Consider the following 19,826-nt stretch of genomic DNA (forward strand, 5'->3'; position numbering starts at 1 on the left):
CACTACTTGCCAAAAATCATATGATAAGACTTTAATCTTAGTTTTTTGGGCCACTAACATTACGGCTTTATCGGATAGATGTATACTCGTATGTAACAAAGGTACACTTAATTAATTTGTCTGCTTCAAAGAAAAGAAAACTATCATGCATATACACTGTATTGCATAGTCATCAGTTTAATTTCAGAACAATACATATTAAGTATGCATAATTGCTTTAGATTAGCAAACTCTAAGCGTCCTGATACCATTATGGTGAAGGCCAAACATCAGGTAAAATGATTATCAAAATGTTTTTCTCTTATTTTGTTGAAGAAGAAAAAAACCTCTACGTAAACATTTTTGTGTCGTTCAATTTTAATTGTTTGTACTGGACATTTTGAAAAACGTTGAGTAAACACGATCTGCCATTTATCTCCTTCGATCTTGCAAGAGTTTGATCTTTCGTTCTGACTACAAAAATATTTTTTTCTAATGTCTGTGTCATAAATCTTTTTTCTATAAAATTCACATGACTTAGAATTTTAATCAAATCAGCTTTAAGAACAGTGAGCAGCAAATCAGTTTCTTAATTTTCTTGTCCAAAAGGTAAGATTTGCATACATCATATCAATTTATAAATCTTGTTGATATTTTTTCTGTGCAAGTTCATAAAACAATTATTAAAAAGTTGTCAACTGTAAAATATAACCCGTAGGAATCTTTGTAATTATTGTGTAAATGAATATTTCATCAACCATATGTTATTTATTAGTCATTGTATTGGTAAGGTAAAATCTACATTTCATGATCAACAAAGTAAGTTTTTAAAATGAGTTGGTTTAAAATTAATAATTCTGAATGCCTTGATAGATCTTTTGCATGTGTACAAAAAGGGCATTTTTGATATTTTGAGATCCAAGCGATGAGTTAAAAAGCATAGTATTAATAATTACAACATGTTTAAGTGTTTGATATAACATGATTAAAATAAATAATTTACATGTTTATGTACAAAGCTTAAGGTTATATTTTCTATGTATAAACCCCAAATTTTGGTAAATTCTTTACAACATTTAATAATGAGTGTATTATTTTGAGAACATGCAGATTTCTTGCAAGGGAAATTATAGCTTCAATGTCACAAACAACATAAAAATTTCTTATACTTGAAAGGTTCAGTGTACATAGTTCTTTTGATGCCAGAAACTACTTGTTGAGGAATTTACTTATGTTAAAATGTAAATAAAAAGAAAAACATATTAAATAAAATTTCAAATAATGATTTATAAATGAGACGGTACAAAATTATCACATGAAAAAGTTAAAATGTGAGTTTCATCGTGGGCGACTATTGCAGACATAGTTTTCTATTTTAAGGTAAAGATCTAGTAAATCAAAGGTGCCTACAGGTTTATGAAATTCAAGATATAAATTATTTTGATGATGCTTCATAACAATAGCTTTGTTTCATAGGGTGAACCGGGGCTTGAGATTTTGGGAGACACAAAAAAAATGTTGTAAAAAACCATTTTCTATGAAATATGAAGGATAAAAGTAACAAATCTCGGAGTTTTGTGTATTTTTGACTGAAATATATCTAGAATGCCTTCAGTCTCGCCAAAACGGTATTACACAAGCTCTTGACCTCCTTTTTAAAATGATGTCAAATAGAATATAGGTACCGGGATTACATGTCTCGTGATTAAATATGGAATATAAATATATTGTTTTATTTTCTACATAATTTCTTTAAAGCCGTAAAATAAGGGGAAAGATTCATCAAATCAATTATGACATAATGGTTCTAGCACCAAAAAGACAGTCTGGAATTATTTACTAGATCTTGACCTTAAAAAACACCAAAGAATTGAGTGATCCACTCAGTTTTAAGAAAATTACAGGAAAATGCACTGTTTATGACATCACAATTACCCTTGTGAAATTTTAATCAGGTAACTATTCATAGATGTTTTAAATTATTGGTATTCTTGTGTAAATAAATGTAGAAATGTCAATTGTTTTACGTTTTTGATAAATACCTTAAAACAAGGCAACATATGACTGAAATTGTACCTTCACTCAGGTGACAAAAGTATATCATTTTTCGATTTACTACATATTTTATTAAAAACAAAAATTTTTCAAAGAAATGTTCAAAGAAAAACCCTTGTTCAATTTTCAAAAGACTTTAATAAATTCAGGATTTTTGTTTAGCTTTTTTGGTATCATATTTATATATTTTTCAAACGTTCTGTTTCAAAGATTTAGTATTTACAATCCAAAGTAAGATTTGTTGCCTATACATTGCAAACGATAATGTGTAGAACTTGAAATTATCCTGTGTTGAGCTTGAAATACCAAATTTTACTTATGTGTTTTCATAGAAGTATTTCAATGTGTGTCAACAATTGCAAATTGAATCCACTGTAATCAATTTTTTTCAAACTCTGACAAAAAATAACAGCGGAAAACTTAAAAAAAACCAGTCTTGTTTAAAAAATATATAGATTAATAAAAAAAAAAGACATATTTTGTAAATGCGTACCACTGATGTATCAAGAAATACATACATGTACAGGCTGATAAAATTTCACTATTAAATGGAACAACGTAAAGTTATTTCAAAAAATTTGAATTTTTTGCTAGAAATCTAAAAATTCAACGCCCTACATAAAACCAGATCTGTCAAAGGAATGAAACCTCTTTTGTTCTCACTCCTTCTTTGTCTGACATTAAACGAAGTTTATGGAATCTATGGCGGTTGCATGAGCTATAGCAGCAGTCCGAGCAACGTTCCTGGACATATCGAGGTAAATCAACTATAGAACTCTGACTCTGTAAGACTCGTTATTTATAGCTTAAAAGAAATGCGGTAAAACATTTGCTAATAATTTTATTAATATTAAATAAAGTATCTTGCCATTAGGGAAAATATGCTCTTGTTAACATATCTTGATATAACGTTTATTTATTTAGTTAGTTACAATGTAAATTAGTTCAGTTGTAATCTTGGTCACTACGTTTTCTTTCTCACAATCAATACTCATGTTAATATATACTTAGAATTGCAATGAAAATTCATATATATTTAAGGATTAAGGAATCATTTTTTGAGTATAATTAGGTGATAATTCTGTTCGTGGCGTGATGGTGTGATCAAATCCAATAAAGTCCGAAGGGCTCTATGATCTTTAGGTTGATGGTTCATTAAAAAAAAGCTGATTGCTTTCAGACCACTGATTATTGTATTCCGGACAAATATATTGTCTTCTGCTATGTAAATTTAAAATGAAGTAAGATCCTTGTTTACCTTTATGTAAACTCTTAGATTAATTTTGATAAAAATTAGTTTGTTTTCATTGAGTGTATGAATTTGATTGTTTATTTTCCTGGGTTTTTTTCGGAAAGGTAAAACTTTTTTTTCTCAATGGATGGAAACTTCAGCGAGGCCCATGTGAAAACTGCACAGAAAATGACGAAGGATCAGAAGTGACAGCTCGACGGAAGCAATACATAAATGCTACAAATGACCCTGAGGCTTTTGGAAAATGGTCGTTTGAATGGGAATTACGAGGTCCTCAAAGAATAGGATATCAAAATCTTACATATAAAGTCAACAAGAGGATAAGGGATGTTGTTATAATGGTCAATAAACACGAAGGCTGGGAATTAGAAAGTTCTGAGATAAATTTACTTGTGTCTATGAACACCAGCGAACCTCGCAGATTTGATATAATGTATGTAACCAAATGCAAACTAACAAAAAATTACATCAAAACTTTGTTAATTGTCATACACACAGTGCTTCAGTTTGGAAAAACTGTTCTGCTTGTTGGATCATTCTAATAGTGTCAATTATTTTGATTTCAAATTGAAATAAATGTTACGAAATTGTCGAAACGCCATTTACTCTCTACATGCAATAGATTGACTAGGAAAGCATAATACAGACTGTAAAATGTCTTACTGATTCATATACTAATAGCTACTAAAATATTACAAAACTCATCAGTTATAGCGAGGTCCTTGAGACAAATGTTTATTTTATTTTATCCGTAATCCGTCATATCCGTATAACGAATTCGTAATAATTACAAAATGTGTAGCAATCACATCGTCATAAATTGCAACAATTGTAAATACAAGAAGTAAGGAATCATAATTATATAAATACGGGTTGGTACGTGATCAAATCTACCATAAGGCCCTTGTATGTTAGTAAAAGTTATCTCTCTATCATCCAGAACTCAGCCTCCAAAAACAACTTAATTAAACATTGACGTTTTGCTAAAGTCCAAAATCAAATTTGTTTCTTTCTTCATCAGTTTTGTTATTTTCGTCTGCAAAATTGTTCAAATGATTTTTAACTTTTTTGCCCTAGAATGAATGATTTTTAAAATCCAACTTGACTTTAATGCAAAGATAAATTCGGGGTATTCAATCATTTAAACAGAAATCGGCTTTAGAGGGGCATGGTCACGATTTTGGTTAAAAATTATTTTTCCGATTTTAATATTTACAATGCTTCAGAAAGGCATTTTTAATAGGCAACCGAAATTTTAGTGTCATTTATTGAGTTTAAAGCGAGTTACAGAGCTTGAAATTCTTCGGTATGTAAACAAAGCGTTTGTTTACATTTTGAATGTTGAAATAAAAATTTTAGTTTTTAAACTTAAAATGAATATGTTAAACGTTAGGAACTGTTTATCCATGCCTAAAATAAATAAAAAGATATACAAATAAGATGGAAAAGATTTTTTTACTGGTATATTGAACCTATGTTAACAAAAACAGGGCACGAGCCTTGTTTACATTAGAAAGAATTGTAAGCACTTTATCTTGCTTATAACTCTACGAATCAATCTCAAAATTAATTTGATTATTAGAAATGCCTTACTGATGCATTGTAAACAATAGAAATCAAAAAATAAAATTTGACCAAAATCGCGACCATGCCCCTTTAAAGGGATTTCGTTTGAAACGTTGAAACCTGTGCGGAAGCATCCTGAAATGGAATGAATTAAAGTTTGTTCAAATTATAATTGTCCAGGATAGTTTGGAGCCACAATTAAGAGCTGAACATTATTTATTTTTTAACATCAATCAATAGAGATCTTTTCAGCTACACGGTTAACCAAAAAACTTGTTAAACGCTTAACGCTTAGATAAATAGTTAATCAGAATAGCTAGAAAAAAGCACGGAGAAATGTAGTAATGACAATATATCATTCACAAATATACATCACTTACTTCCAAATACTATAGTATACATATTCTTTATTCCTTTTGTCAAATTCGAACATCTTTACCTTTTTTGTCTATTTATCATGCTTTTCAAGGTTTGAAAATGTAATGGATGGGACTTTGACGAATATGGGCCGAGCTGTTCCAGCATTTCTACAAGTAAAAGTTGATCCATATAACCGGACTGACACAGGAAAACCAAACAGTAGTCCTGTGGTCTTAATAAAACCGTATTACAGGTGAGTTAAGTTTGCTATCTAAGCTCAATTTAGTTCAACAACACTCCTTCATTGATTACATATATTCATGACGTTGCTATTTTAGATAACACAAATACCAAATGTCATCGCTATATATGTGTGATAATTTCAGATACAGTTTTGGGATTGTTAAAAAAAACTTCCTGTTCAGTCATTTGTATCGCCACATTGCTATAGAAGGGAAAAGATATTATACAAATTTTGACGGGTTTGTCAGCAATTTTGATGAAATGAGCCACTGAAGAACAAACTAATTTTATTCCTAACAAATGTAAGAACGGATGAAGACACAAAGTGCCATCTTATTTTTATAGAGAAGTGTAGAGTTTACGATGCGAGTTTAAGCTTGGAATCATACCTTTTTAGCTCACCTGTGCTGAAAGCTCAAGTGAGCTATTCTGATCACATTTTGTCCGTCGTCCGTCTGTCCGTCTCTCAGTTCGTCTGTCCGTCTATAAACTTTTGACATTTTGAACTTCTTCTTTAAAACCACTTAACCAAATTCAACCAAATTTGGCTCAAAGCATTCTTATGGAAAGATGAATATAAATTGCAGAAATGAAAGAAAAATTTTCATTGAAAACGGAGAAAACCTCAAAACTGTAAAAAAAAAAAAGGGGGGGTGCATTTTAAAATAATTTCTTCTCAAGAACAACTGAGGCAAATTCAACGTAATTTAGCATGAATAATCCTTATGGGAAGGAAAATACAAATTGCAAAAATTATGGGCTAATTCTGTTTCAAATCTGAGTTATTACGAAAATAATAAGAAAGAAAAGGCGTGTTTATAGCATCCATGAGTCTTGGTAAAATGGTTAGGCATGACCGGGCCAGGGCAAAACAAAAGATTGACAGTTATGAATCTGCCAATCTCATTAAAATTTCAAGATATTTACTGACAAGTATATTTGTATTCGCTGTAAATATTACTGCAAAATAATGCGTAATTGGAATTGACGATTGCCGATCTGCCCCGGCTTTTATTTTGCCCCTGCCCGGGTTTGCTTACCCATTTTACCAAGACTCGTATTCTATAATTCTAAAACGAGGTTCTTTGTTTAAAGCAGCCATGACACTATATGATAAACGGGTCGATCTGACAATGACGAATATGTTTGTTGTGCAACAGTTCGTGTACGAAGGGAATCTTTGAAACATGCAAAATACATTGGTGCCGATTTTGTGAAGTAAATTGAGGCTAAATATTTCAATGCGTTGACAGTTTTCACATATGACGGTGGTGTTAGCTTGTTGTGATTTTTGTTTCGTTTTCATTTATGATTTGCGTTAACCTGGGAACTGTCGCTTGTATTTCCTGATTTTTACGTATCAAATCAAACAGAGTCTTCGGTAAATCAAACAGTTTACTGTTTACCTGCGCAAATTAAGCAACATCTGATGTATTAAGAAAGAACTAAAATGCAATTCATTCAGGCTATCGGTAATTCAGTATCATCTTTTGCGTAATGGTAGAATAACGCAATATTTTTTGTTGAGATGTTCGGCATTTTCTCGAGTTTATTCAGTTTAAATAGAGTTTAATATCACTGACGGAAATATGTAGATATATACATGTATATGATTCATTTTGAAAAATAAATCGTGTTCTTTATTTTTATAGTGCATGTTTCTTGTGTTTAATTGTTTACATTTTCTATTTACTTACCATATTTGAGTGTTAAGTTTCGAATTATAAGCAAGATACAGAGATTTGCTCACAATTCTATGTTTGTACACATATCTGAGGCCATTCATTTTTTCCATTTTAAATGCCGAATAGAAAATACCAAGTTAAAAATCTTAAGCTGAATGTAATAAACTCATGTGAACAAAATACATGTATGACTCAAACCTAGCAAAATTTTGAGCTCATCTTGCTTATAATTCTACGATTGACGCTGAAATTTTGGTTGATCATTAGAAATTCTATATGAATTAGAGTATGTTAAATACTTGTACACAAAAAAAAACTAAAGAATGATATGCTGTATTTAACTACTCGCTGGGACCCCCTCTTTATACAATGAATAATATGAAATGTGAAATGTGAGTAAATAAAAACGACATCGTTAAAACAGTTTCCATAGTTCTGACACATTTTTGTTGCGGAGTTGAAAGAATTATTGCTATTCTTAAGAAAATAGTACAGCGGACAATTATCCTGGTTTGTAGCCCTTTGTTATTTTTGAATAAAAATGAAAATAATGGGTGGGCCATAGTAAATTAGAGTGATGTGCCTGTCAATACGGTAACATTGATTTTTATAGCTCTTTAACATGTCACGTGACAACATTCCAGTGTATTCATCAATCAAGTGAGAGTAAAGTTATAAAAGTCACGAGTTTACGCGAGGTAAACAACAGTCATTTAATTATAATGGAGAAGACAAATTAAATTGTTGAATTTTTTTTAATTTGAGAAATTGAGCACATTGAGGTGCAATTTTCTTCTTCACATATATACATGTAGGATTTTTTTTTGATAAAATACAATAACTATTATATTTTTTTAAAAAAATACAATAACTAGTAAGTAGTTGAGGAAGAGCTTAAATAAATAAAATGTTATTTTTTTAACATGGGGGGGGGGCCTCTATGATGAGTCAAGTTTTATATGTAGGTTTAAGAAACAATGTCTACTGCAAAAAAAGGGGGGATATGGTGGCATATATCTGCCCCTTGTGGGCAATTTATTTTTCTATCAAATATGTCAACTGGAAAATAAATATGTTGACATGCAAGATAGTTATGTCAACATGAAACATAACTACGTTGACATGAAAGAAAATTGCAATCAAATGAGAATTATTAAAAGTTCAAAGAAATCTCAATTATCGCCCACATGTGACATCCAAGATGGTAGATGCTACTTATTCATATCAAAATACAACTTCTTTATGTTAACATTTATGATAAATATGTTGACATGCAAATTATTTATGTTGACATGCAACTTAGTGATATTTGCATACTACTTATTATGTCGACATGCAAATTAGTTACGTTTGCATGCGAGATAAATATGTTGACATGCAGCTTAGTTATGTTCACATGCGAGATAAATATGTTAACATGCAACTTATCAATTGCATGTCTACATAACTAAGTTGCATGTTAGCATAAATAAGTTGCATGTCGACATAAATAAGTTGAATTTCAATATAAATAAGTTGCAAGTCAACATAAATAAGTTGCATGTCAGCATAAATAAGTTGCATGTCAGCATAAATAAGTTGCATGTCAGCATATATCAGTTGCATGTCAACATAAATAAGTTGCATGTCAGCAAAACTAAGTTGCATGCCAGCATAAATAAGTTTCATGTCGACATAAATAAGTTGCATGTCTATATAGATAAGTTGAAAGTCAACATAAATAAGTTGCATGTCAGCATAAATAAGTTGCATGTCAGCATAAATAAGTTGCATATCAACATAAATAAGTTGCATGTCGACATAAATAAGTTGCATGTCGACTTAGATAAGTAACATCCAGCATCTTGGATGTCACAAGTTGGCGCTATTTGAGATTTTCTATAGTTTTCTTTTGATTGTAATTTTCTTGCATGATAACATAGTTATGTTGCATGTTGACATAACTATCTTGCATATCAACATACCTTTCTTGCATGTCGACATATATGATAGAAAAATAACTTGCATACAAGGGGCAGAGATATGCCACTCTAGGGGGATGAACTGACGTTACAATCACTTTAAAAGAGTTGATACAGTGCAATGAATATTTATATATTAAAATCTTTTTTATTCAACAAAATTGTATCTGAGACACCAGGATATGTTTTATTTTTTTTTGCATTCAAATTTACGTTGTTAATTTTATTTTTATTGATTTATTATAATTCCTTGTTTGATCACATGCTGTGCTCGCCCCAACGGTCGCACCGTAAAACGTATTAGTGAATAAAATAAATGTGAGCATTCATCCAAAAGAGTGCAATTTACAACTGTTATCTGTATCTGAAGAAATGTCCTTATTCGTCAGCTGTTCTTTAGCTTAGCCTTTGCAAGATTTTGAGAGGATTTTGGTGATTTCAGCAGATTTACAATATATCTTCAGTTAGAGCAATTTCCCCTTTTCAGTGCTTATTGTGACGTCAAAGCTGACGTTGGTTAAGTGTCGTCTTACTCTTTAAAACTCCCCTGAGAAATAAAAGTATGCGAAGTATACTGTTTTATTTACTTAAAACGCATGATGGTCTTAAAATTACACATCTTATAACCTTTTCAAAGGTTTTACTTTGATTAGTGGGAGAACGTGAGGTTGGTACGTTAGGTTGGAAACCATTGGTACTATGAATTGTGGGTCAAAATTTACTGACGCCGAAAAAATCTATCGGATAAAAATTGCCATGATTACAGGGAACTACAGGGACGATTAAAACAATGCATTACTGGTCCGATTTACTGACGCCAAAAAATCCGTTGAATGAATGTGCAACTAGTCCGAATTTTCTATTCACATACGCCTTGCCGGTAGAGCTCCCTTCGCTCCGGCGCTGCGCGCCAGCCAGCTGCGCTCGCTCTTACACAAACTAGACACAATATTAACAAAGACAGTCAAATATGTGACAGTTATGAATATTGCACAAACACACACCAATCATCACACATCCCTCATACTAAGAGAGCAATATATTTATGTATCGAAAAATTGACACTGTATGCTTATTCAATAACATATTTTTTCAGTGTGTGCTTAAAAAATCAAAATATTAACAGAATAATATTTACACACACACACACACACACACACACACACACACACACACACACACACACACACACACACACACACACACACACACACACACACACACACACACACACACACACACACACACACACACACACACACACACACACACACACATATATATATATAATTCTAGAATTGTTTTCTTCAATAAGCATTATGACGTCAAAGTATCATTGTTGACGTTATCACTAGGTAACGTAACGTAAAGTTTTAACGACTGTAAAACGTCTGAAGATTTTTAACAATGAAAGCGCTTATGTTTTGCAGTTAGTGTTGCTTTTTTCTTTTATTACATTTTTACCGGACACAAAATACTTTTGTTATATATATATATATATATATATATATATATATATATATATATATATATATATATATATATATATATATATATATCCGATTGAACCCTCTACCTAATGGTGGCTTTAAAACTTGTTCTGACACCAGATGTCTGTTGTGCAAACACAGCTCTGATGCAGACGACTTCACTAGCCCCATCACTGGCCGTACTTACAAATTTTTCGCAAATACTTCTTGTCGTACTGACAATTGTATATACCTCATCAATTGTAAATTTTGTCAGAAACAATACGTAGGGGAAACAGGAGACCTCCGCAGGCGCATCAATAATCATCGTTCCACCATCAAAACTAAGAAAATTAAAGAACACGTCGTGGAACATTTTAACTTAGATGGTCACAGAGGACATGACGGTTTTGGTTATCGATCACAACACAGACTGGACAGATGCGGAGAGAAAAAATAAAGAAAAATGTTGGATGCATAGACTGAAGTCATTCCCCCCTGACGACATGAACAAATTAAGTGACTTCACCAAAATGAACATCAACTAAGCGTAGCAATATCACCATCTTCATCCTTTTGGGTCCATATACAAATATTCATTCATGTAATTTATTCAACTTATTAGCTCATTCCTTGGTTTTGTTATTTTCCATTGTTTTTTATCCATTTTATTTTCTTTATTTAACTCCCATTAGTTTTTAGACTCTTATGTATATTCATGCGGTCTTTTACAGAGCCTATCTTCCCTACAAACCTTCACTACGAATTCTCTTACTAGTACAACTTAATTAACAGCAACCCTCAATAAGCAAATAAATTCGTTCGCTTTATCTTCTAGCACTTCTTCACAGACCGTCCGCTGCGTCGGACGGGATTTTTCTTTCTCGGGCTTGAAATCTTTAATACAAAGATGTAGCTGCCACGTTTCGATCCGGTGTTTATACATTTTTTAGTTTTTATATATTATCTAGTTTTTAGTTTAGTGTTTTTTTTAGAGATGTTTTTCTTCTTTCATATGTAGTTTTTACTTTGTTGTCCTGAAGAAGGGACGGTTCGTCTCGAAAATTTGATAATATTTTACTTTATTGTTCGTGTCGTTGGTTATTTTTAATGCTTTTTTTATATCTCATCTTATAACCGTGTATCTTTTGATCCGACACTATAGATAACGAGTGTTGTTGGTTTGTTAGTGCTTCTTATATATAAATATATATATATATATATATATATATATATATATATATATATATATATATATATATATATATATATATATATATATATATGTTAACAATGTAAAATATCTTTTAATGACATATTTAATTACATTAAACAGTGGGTTTTTTTTCATATGTGATATGAATTAATGACAAAAGTTGTGTATATAAGTTTGACACTCACCAAAAAATGTTTTAAATATTAAAAAAATCTCCTATGAATTTGTACATAAAATTTGCAGGGTTAGATCCTTCCAGATCTTTGCATTTGTTGTTTAGGAGAACCTTACAATTCTGTATTTTCACATTTGTGAAATCACCAGCAATACATTCTTTGCAATAATAACAGCTCAGATACCTTATGACTTTTTTTTCTACGGTGCTGTTTGAAAAATCGCTGGCAAGGGGGATAACTCTATTATTCTGTCATTTTCAACAAAAATTCGACAAATAGTCTATCAAACAAATCCTTAATTCTTAAGAACGGATTTTTATAAACCTTAGAGTTTAATGTTTCGTTTTCAAAAGATTAAAATACTCAAACTCTTTTTTCTTTATTTTACTGACAAGAAGCGATAATAAGGCGGTAGTCTAAAGTAGAGATAAATGGGTTAAGATTTGCTTGGACCCTGAGTTCCACGCACAAAATATATACGCGAAATGAAATCGGATTGAACGGGATAAATTCAGTTTGCGCATGACATACTGTGTATCTAGTTTCTGTGCGGCATTATTGATAGAACACGGAACCAGGCTAGCACATGTTATCTGAATCGGGAATGTATGCCATCAGCACAATCATGTTAAACTACAAAAGCGCTGAAATTGTAAAGTTGTCAGTAAACAGAGCAGAAACAAAGTATTCCTCTTAAAGAAGTGATTGGAATATGATATTTATTGTCAGCATCATGAAATAAGTTTATGTTATGCCAAAACAACATTCAATAGCATAAATTGCGATGATTTTTTTGTTTTCCTAAATAGCATACATGTGAATTTAATTTTAGGAGACGAAGCTGGTTAAATTGCAAATATATTTATACACATTAAAGGCAAACATGAGTGAATAAATATCTCATTGTATTCATGATAGAATTATTCTGTTAATTTTTCAACTAAAATTCGACAAATAATTTATCAAACAAATCCTTAAATATTTCTTCGGAACGCATTTTTATAAATTTTAGCAGTAAATGTATCGTATTTAAAAGATTAAAATACTCAAACTCTTTTTTCTTTATTTTACTGACAAGAAGCGATAATAAGGCGGTAGTCTAAAGTAGAGATAAATGGGTTAAGATTTGCTTGGACCCTGAGTTCCACGCACAAAATATATAAGCGAAATAAAACCGGATGGGACGGAATACATTTAGTTTGCGCATAAGCTACTGTGTATCTGGTTCCTGTGTAGCGTTATGGATAGACTACGGACTACGGAGCCAGGCTAGGACACCTTATCTGAATCGGGATAATATGCCATGAGCACCTGCATGTTAAACTTTAAAGGCGCTGAGATTGTAAAGTTGTCAGTAAACACTACAGAAACAAAATATTCCCCTTAAAGAAATAATCGGAGTGTGATATTTATTGTCAAGATCATGAAATCAGTTTATGTTACGTCGAAACTACAACATGCATTTAATAGCATAAATTGTGATGATTTTTTATTTACCTATATAGCATACATGTAAATTTGATTTTAGTAGACGAAGCTGGTTAAATTCCAAATATGTTTTTTACGCATTAAAGGCAAACATGATTGACTAAATATCTGATTGTATACATGATAGAATAGTGATGTGTCTGTATGAAAGTTTAAATCTCAATTAAAGGCATCAAAATATGAAATTAAGAAATGATTGGTATGTGATATTAACTGCAACCACAAAAAAACAAAGCAAAGTTACGTTTTCATAATTTATGTTCGTTAGAAATAGCACAACAAATTCATTGGCTGATGTCAACAGTCGTCGAAAGACACTTGTAGGTTTGGTAGGAACACAATATTTTCATTTATTACTCCATTCTGTACCTGTGTACACAGAGCATGCACATTAAGTTACACATACACATAAAATATAATACAAGGAACGAAGTTTTATTTGGTAATGATAAAAACCGTAGAATGAATAAATACAATATAATTTATGTAACATGTAGTGTATTCATCATTTTACCACTTTTGCAATTAGAGGTCTCCCCAGCACATGTTATTTTATTTAACCAAAGGGAAAGAGTCGATGAAATCTCACATAACCTTTTGACTTTCATGTTTCTGTTAAAAACACATTCATAAGGTCTGCGTATTGCAGTCCTTTTTTTATTTCAAAAACAGCAATTTGTTTTTCTTAAATGTAATTTTATGTCGGTTTAAAACCATAAAATAGAAAAGTCTTCGCCGGTGTTACTGGGAACATTAACAAATAATTGCGTTCATGTTTATTTTTTCATTTGCAACTGCCGATCCATATGTATCAAAACACAAGCCCGTTTTAACATTAATTTCAATGTAACCACAAATAAAGAAAGGGGTCGAACTCTGACCCAGATAAAAAACTACCAGCTCGCTTCAAAAGCCTAATAAATCAATTGATTTTTAAAACACTCGCAATATGCATGTATTTTTCATAAAAGTAATGTCTGAGATACACTCATGCCGAATTTCAAGTTGATGGGTCTTAAAATCGCGGAGATATACGACATTATTCTTTCGAAGTCGCCAGTTTATTTATATTCGGACATTTACCGGTCCAGGGCTCACGATAGGATTTTGCCTATGACAACAGCATTATTGCAACAAGTCGAGAAACATTCGCACTAATCTTTTAAAATCTTACATCAAATGCAAGCTACTCACATACAAAAGCTCCGATAAAATTCCTTAAATACTCTCCATACTGAACTTTTATTCTGCAATCACATTGACTTCTGACAGGGCCAACCATTTTGACGTCTTTGAGAAGGACTGATTCTGATTGGACCATCAGGAATATTAACCAATGAAACTGAGTTTAAAATTAGCTATAACAATGGCCGGTCTGGTCAGAAGTTGATGTAGCTGCAGAATAAAAGTTCAGTTTGGAGAGTATTTAAGGAATTTTATCGGAATTTAAGGATGTAAGCTGCATACATTTGATGTGATATTTTTAAAAATAAGTGCGAATGTTTCTCGACTTGTTGCAACACTGCTGTTGTCATAGGCACAATCCCATCGTGAGCCCTGAACCGGTCAATGTCCGAGTAAAAATAAACTGGCGACTTCGAGAACATAATGACGTATATCTCCGCTATTTTACGACCCATCAACTTGAAATTCAGCATGAGTGTATCTCAGACATTACTTTTATGAAAAATATATGCATATTGCGAGTGTTTTAAAAATTAATTGATTTATTAGGCTTTTGAAGCGAGCTGGTAGTTTTTTTCTTTATCTGGGTCAGAGTTCGACCCCTCTCTTTATTTGTGGTTACATTGAAAATAATGTTAAAACGGGCTTGGCCCCTGTGTATCAAAATAAATCAGATAAATTCTAATATTATGCATAGTTTACAAACTACATCATACGGTTTAAAATTATAAACTGTGTGGCCAATATTCTTTGTAAAGGTCCTTGAAAGAAAGACTACATAACACTGCGGTTTTATACAATAAAAATTTCCTGTTGATACGAGTGCTATGTAAAACTGGAATTATATGGATAAAACCTTCTCATATAAAGCGTTCAATCCAAACGACAATTTTCAGTAATCTGTTTTTGAAGAAATGGTTTGTTTTTTTCATTTTGTTTTAGTCTCGAAAACGGAAAGACGCATAAAATTCACATACCAGCTGTTGATGATGATGCTGATGTTATTGAATGTGAACTTTCTAATTTTATCGAAGCTGGGGCTTTCCAAAAAATAGTTAAAAATCTGACAACTATGAATATGATAAGGATGAATAGAAAGGTACTGTTTTATTGCATTTTTTTTTTTCAAATAACACACCTTGAAGATAAATCTAGTCCTATCTTTTTCAATTTTCACTACTCTTTAAATGATCGATTTAATGAACACAGGACAGTTATAAAATACTGACACTATTTTATTTCTTTGCAAAGGATTGTTTGCTTACCATCAACCTCAATAATTCAAGATTCAGCGTGGGTGACACTTTTGCTCTTCCAATCACAGTAAAGGACTATGGTAGAAAATACATTGTGACACTATCACGTCATTCCGCATATGAAACTCCATTAGGAAGAGTTACTTTATTGGTACGTTCTGATATTTTTAGAATTCATTTGTGACGATAAGATATAATCTTGAATCAGAAAATCATTCTTATTATCACTTAAGCTAATCAAGAGTCGTAAGAATGTTGTTTGGCTTTTAAAGACTAGTAAATATAAACTATGTCGAAACTTCACAAGAATGTAATTATGTCTTTTAACGCTTGCAGGCACTTTGCTAATTGTTGAATAGGGGTTTGGGCTGCCTCTGCATTTATTACGGCAACATATCATATTTGTTTATTGCAAATGTATCTTGAATCAAATTGCAAATGAAATGAAATGAAGTGAACAATAAATTCAAAATGTACTTTAATTCTCCTGAAGGAATAGTTATAAAACAAAATAATTCTTGAAACCGTATAAAAACTACAGTTTCTTGATTGAAAAAAAAATATTATTTTTATTATTATAATAGCTCCCGGTGACACAAATAATCGATAAGAAAATGTATGCAATTAGTATGATTAAAATAAATGACATCAGTTGTTGTGTAAAAATGGTGTGTTATATGTACCTACATTTTTTGGATCAAGTACCATTTGACATCGTTCATGTGAAACAGTTTCATTTAAAAAAAACGCTAGTTCATTGTAAATTTTATCTGTAATTCAGATGTATTTCAAAGTAACAGGAAGGACTGATCCTCCAGAGTTCATACCACCAACACCACCAAACAACCAAGCGTATACTGTCTATGTAGGCGGATATTTCTATATCAATGTGTATGCAAAGCCCACCGACACATCAAGGCAAGAGATATATCAATCCCTTTTCTTCAATCTTGAAATTTTTAATTAAGTTTTAGAAATGTTAGTGTGGAGTATTTTTACTCAGCAAATGTATATTCTAAATAGAAGAATTATAAAATTCAACTTTCTGAGAAGAGACAGGACACGCGTGCAAAAGACAGCGATAGAGTCCGTTCCAGGAGACCCAACTGCAGTGTACATATCAATGGGATGGTCTCCTGTAGACAGTGATATTGGGAAACACATCGTGTGTGCAAATGCAGAAGATAGCAATGGGTATGGTTAGATTCTCTGGAAATATTTTTATACCATTTGCGTTTAAGTTGTGGAAATGAATTTTTCACATCATTAAATGATTTTTTAACTTGCAATTGATAAATGAAATCTTCAACACGATATTTCAAAAACACTTTTTAAGTCCAAAGTTCATATAAATAGTTTTGCAAGTCATTGCTCGTCCAAAAATATAAACCCTGTTACTTTTTAAAATTATATAATGTCTTATAATAAGATTTTTTTCCTAATATCTTAACAAACTTGACTTTATTTAATTGTCCAAAACCAGACATGACTCCGTCTAGCTTTAACATGATTATTTTTTTCAAATCAAATGATTAAAATAAATACATCAATTATTTTTAGACTACAAACTGTCCTGTTAAAAAAAACATTGAGTTAGTCAGACCTATTTTAAAAACAATATTTCAAACCAATCGGACGATTTTTAGACCATTTTTGCGAATTTTCTATGCATCTTTCTTTTGATCGAAATGCTTGTAAGATAGGTTCCTATTCATCAAATGTTTGGTTAAAATATTGTGTTGTTCTCTAATAATGATTGGTACATTTTGTATGAAGGACATAGTAAAAAAATGTTTTGCAGTTCGCAATACAGCGATCCATCAAAACAAGTTCTTATTATCTATTTATAAACAAATAAATATGTATGATGCAATTTTTAATATATTAAACGATAGGAACATTTTTATATAAAGAATGCAAAATACAAAATGAATACTTGCAAAATGTGATTTATCTTGACACATTTTTGTATTTACATGGTCAACTTTTTTCTCTTTTGGGTTTTTGAATCATTTATGTTATATTTTAGAGTACTAAAAATATAGGGGTTAAGGACAGACAAGACGTTCCTCAATTTTATATAATTTTCCTTGATATTTCATTCCTTATTTATTAATATTAAAACCTGTTAATTCCCAAATTCAGAGTACATTACCAGGCTCGATTCGGAGCTAGAATATTTCGAATTTTTCTTAAAATAGCATGCAAAATGCATTTGAATGCTTATAAGTAAAGTCATACTATATATTTTCATTTGAACACGTTATATCCAAACAAAAAAAAGAATCATATTACATAAAAATATAATTATGAAATAACGAAGTGGAAATCTTCACATTGTGGAGATTGGAAAAATGGAAGATAGGTCGCGTCTGACCTTAAGTTGCTTATTTTCTTTTTACAACGTTTAGACCGTGTATACGCTCAATTCGCTCCCTCAATTTGAGATTGGAAAAATGCGATACATTATTTTTCTTCTGTAAATGCCTTAGTGTTTTGTAGGGAACCATCATCAATATTTATGAGTATAAAGAAAACTTTGTTTATGCAAACTTTATTTCAGAATAAGTGCAGTTTACTTGCGTTGCTTTAGAATTGACGTAAAAGGTAAGACAATTTTATAAAACAAAGTATAAAAATAAAATGTTCAATATAATCAGAGATATATCAAAGCAACAGGTATAAAAAATCCTTCGTCTTAATAAAACTGATGGATTATAAATATGTTTTACAGCCAGCATTTTTCGACCACATCCGCCTAAATCGGTAAGCTTTACTTTGATTTTTTGCCGGGAAGAGGAAGTGTTATTTGAAATTTTTATTCATGTTTCGCCATATTTAGCTCACCTGTCCATTGTCTGTCGTCGTCATCTTTGGCGTCGTTATTGTTGTAAACATTTTTATCTTTTTTTCTAGACAAAGATCAAATAAACTTTAAACAAAGCATCCTTGTGAAAAGGGCTTTTAAGTTTGTTCAAATAAAAAGCCAGGTCTACATTAAAGGAGATATTCATTAGAATTATTAAAAAAATTATTGATATTTCAATAAAAGAAAACCTTTCTCTCATAAACCTAGAAATATCAAACTATGGAAATATCTTCAGGAAGTGTTGATCTAAATTTGCTCAAATCATGATACCTACGATAAGGTTGGGACCGCAATATGGGTCAAAATGTTACATAGAAATATTTAGAGAAAAATATTCTTCTCAAGTGGCTTTTGAGGTAGATTCAAGTTTGTTCAAATTGAGATTGGGACATATTGAGTTAGGGTTGTGTCGATTTTTTACGTTGGGGTATACAAAGAAAATCTTTGATAAGAATCTTCTTTTGGAAATCAAATCATCCAGAAAGCTGAAACTTGTGTGAAAGTTAGTTTTGTGCATATTGAAATTTGTCAAATCATGATTCCCGGGAGAAGGGTGGGCACAATGGTGGGGATGATAGTTTTAAAAAGAAATAGACAAACTTTTTCTAACAAATACTGAAACAAAAAAATAGAGCTTTATATTACATAAAGATATGTAGATAAAACTTGGAAGATAATTTTTTACTTTTTAAGCAAAATCTACTGGGCTAAATTGTCAAAATATTTTCAATTTGATATTGTAATGTTGTTTCAACACTATTGTTGCTTTGGTGAGCAATGTGGCCTGTGGGCCGCATATTTATTAATTCGTTATATCCGTTATAGGGAAAGCCTTATTTTGCGTCAATTCCATATCCACAAGACATAATTTGCCATATTTATTCATATTGCTTGTTTCCTGTCTTTGCTGCGACAGACAACACAGGGTAAGTCTGATTGTTTGTTTTATATGATAAAAACATTAGAAATCACAGATAAAAAAGCTCACCGAGACGAGGCATCACCTTTATGAGGCATGACTTTTATGATATTATATGAAAAAAATAGTTATTAATCTTGGGAACCA

The 19,826-nt window shown here is 31.3% G+C and overlaps 1 protein-coding gene across 1 annotated transcript in view; it reads left to right on the forward strand.

Moving 5' to 3' along the window:
• The first annotated feature begins 522 nt into the window (after window positions 1–522).
• LOC128178651 (uncharacterized) overlaps window positions 523–19,826 on the forward strand; it is a 58,383-nt gene continuing 39,079 nt past the window's right edge. The window contains 11 exon segments of the mRNA XM_052845915.1: window positions 523–588; window positions 2,629–2,792; window positions 3,391–3,719; window positions 5,322–5,465; window positions 15,578–15,734; window positions 15,887–16,042; window positions 16,673–16,809; window positions 16,915–17,085; window positions 18,455–18,498; window positions 18,626–18,657; window positions 19,586–19,686. Of these exon segments, the coding sequence (XP_052701875.1) occupies window positions 2,676–2,792; window positions 3,391–3,719; window positions 5,322–5,465; window positions 15,578–15,734; window positions 15,887–16,042; window positions 16,673–16,809; window positions 16,915–17,085; window positions 18,455–18,498; window positions 18,626–18,657; window positions 19,586–19,686 (1,388 nt within the window). The 5' untranslated portion in view covers window positions 523–588; window positions 2,629–2,675.

This window comes from Crassostrea angulata, chromosome 3 (genome assembly GCF_025612915.1).
Source record: "Crassostrea angulata isolate pt1a10 chromosome 3, ASM2561291v2, whole genome shotgun sequence".
Classification (NCBI taxonomy): domain Eukaryota; kingdom Metazoa; phylum Mollusca; class Bivalvia; order Ostreida; family Ostreidae; genus Magallana; species Magallana angulata.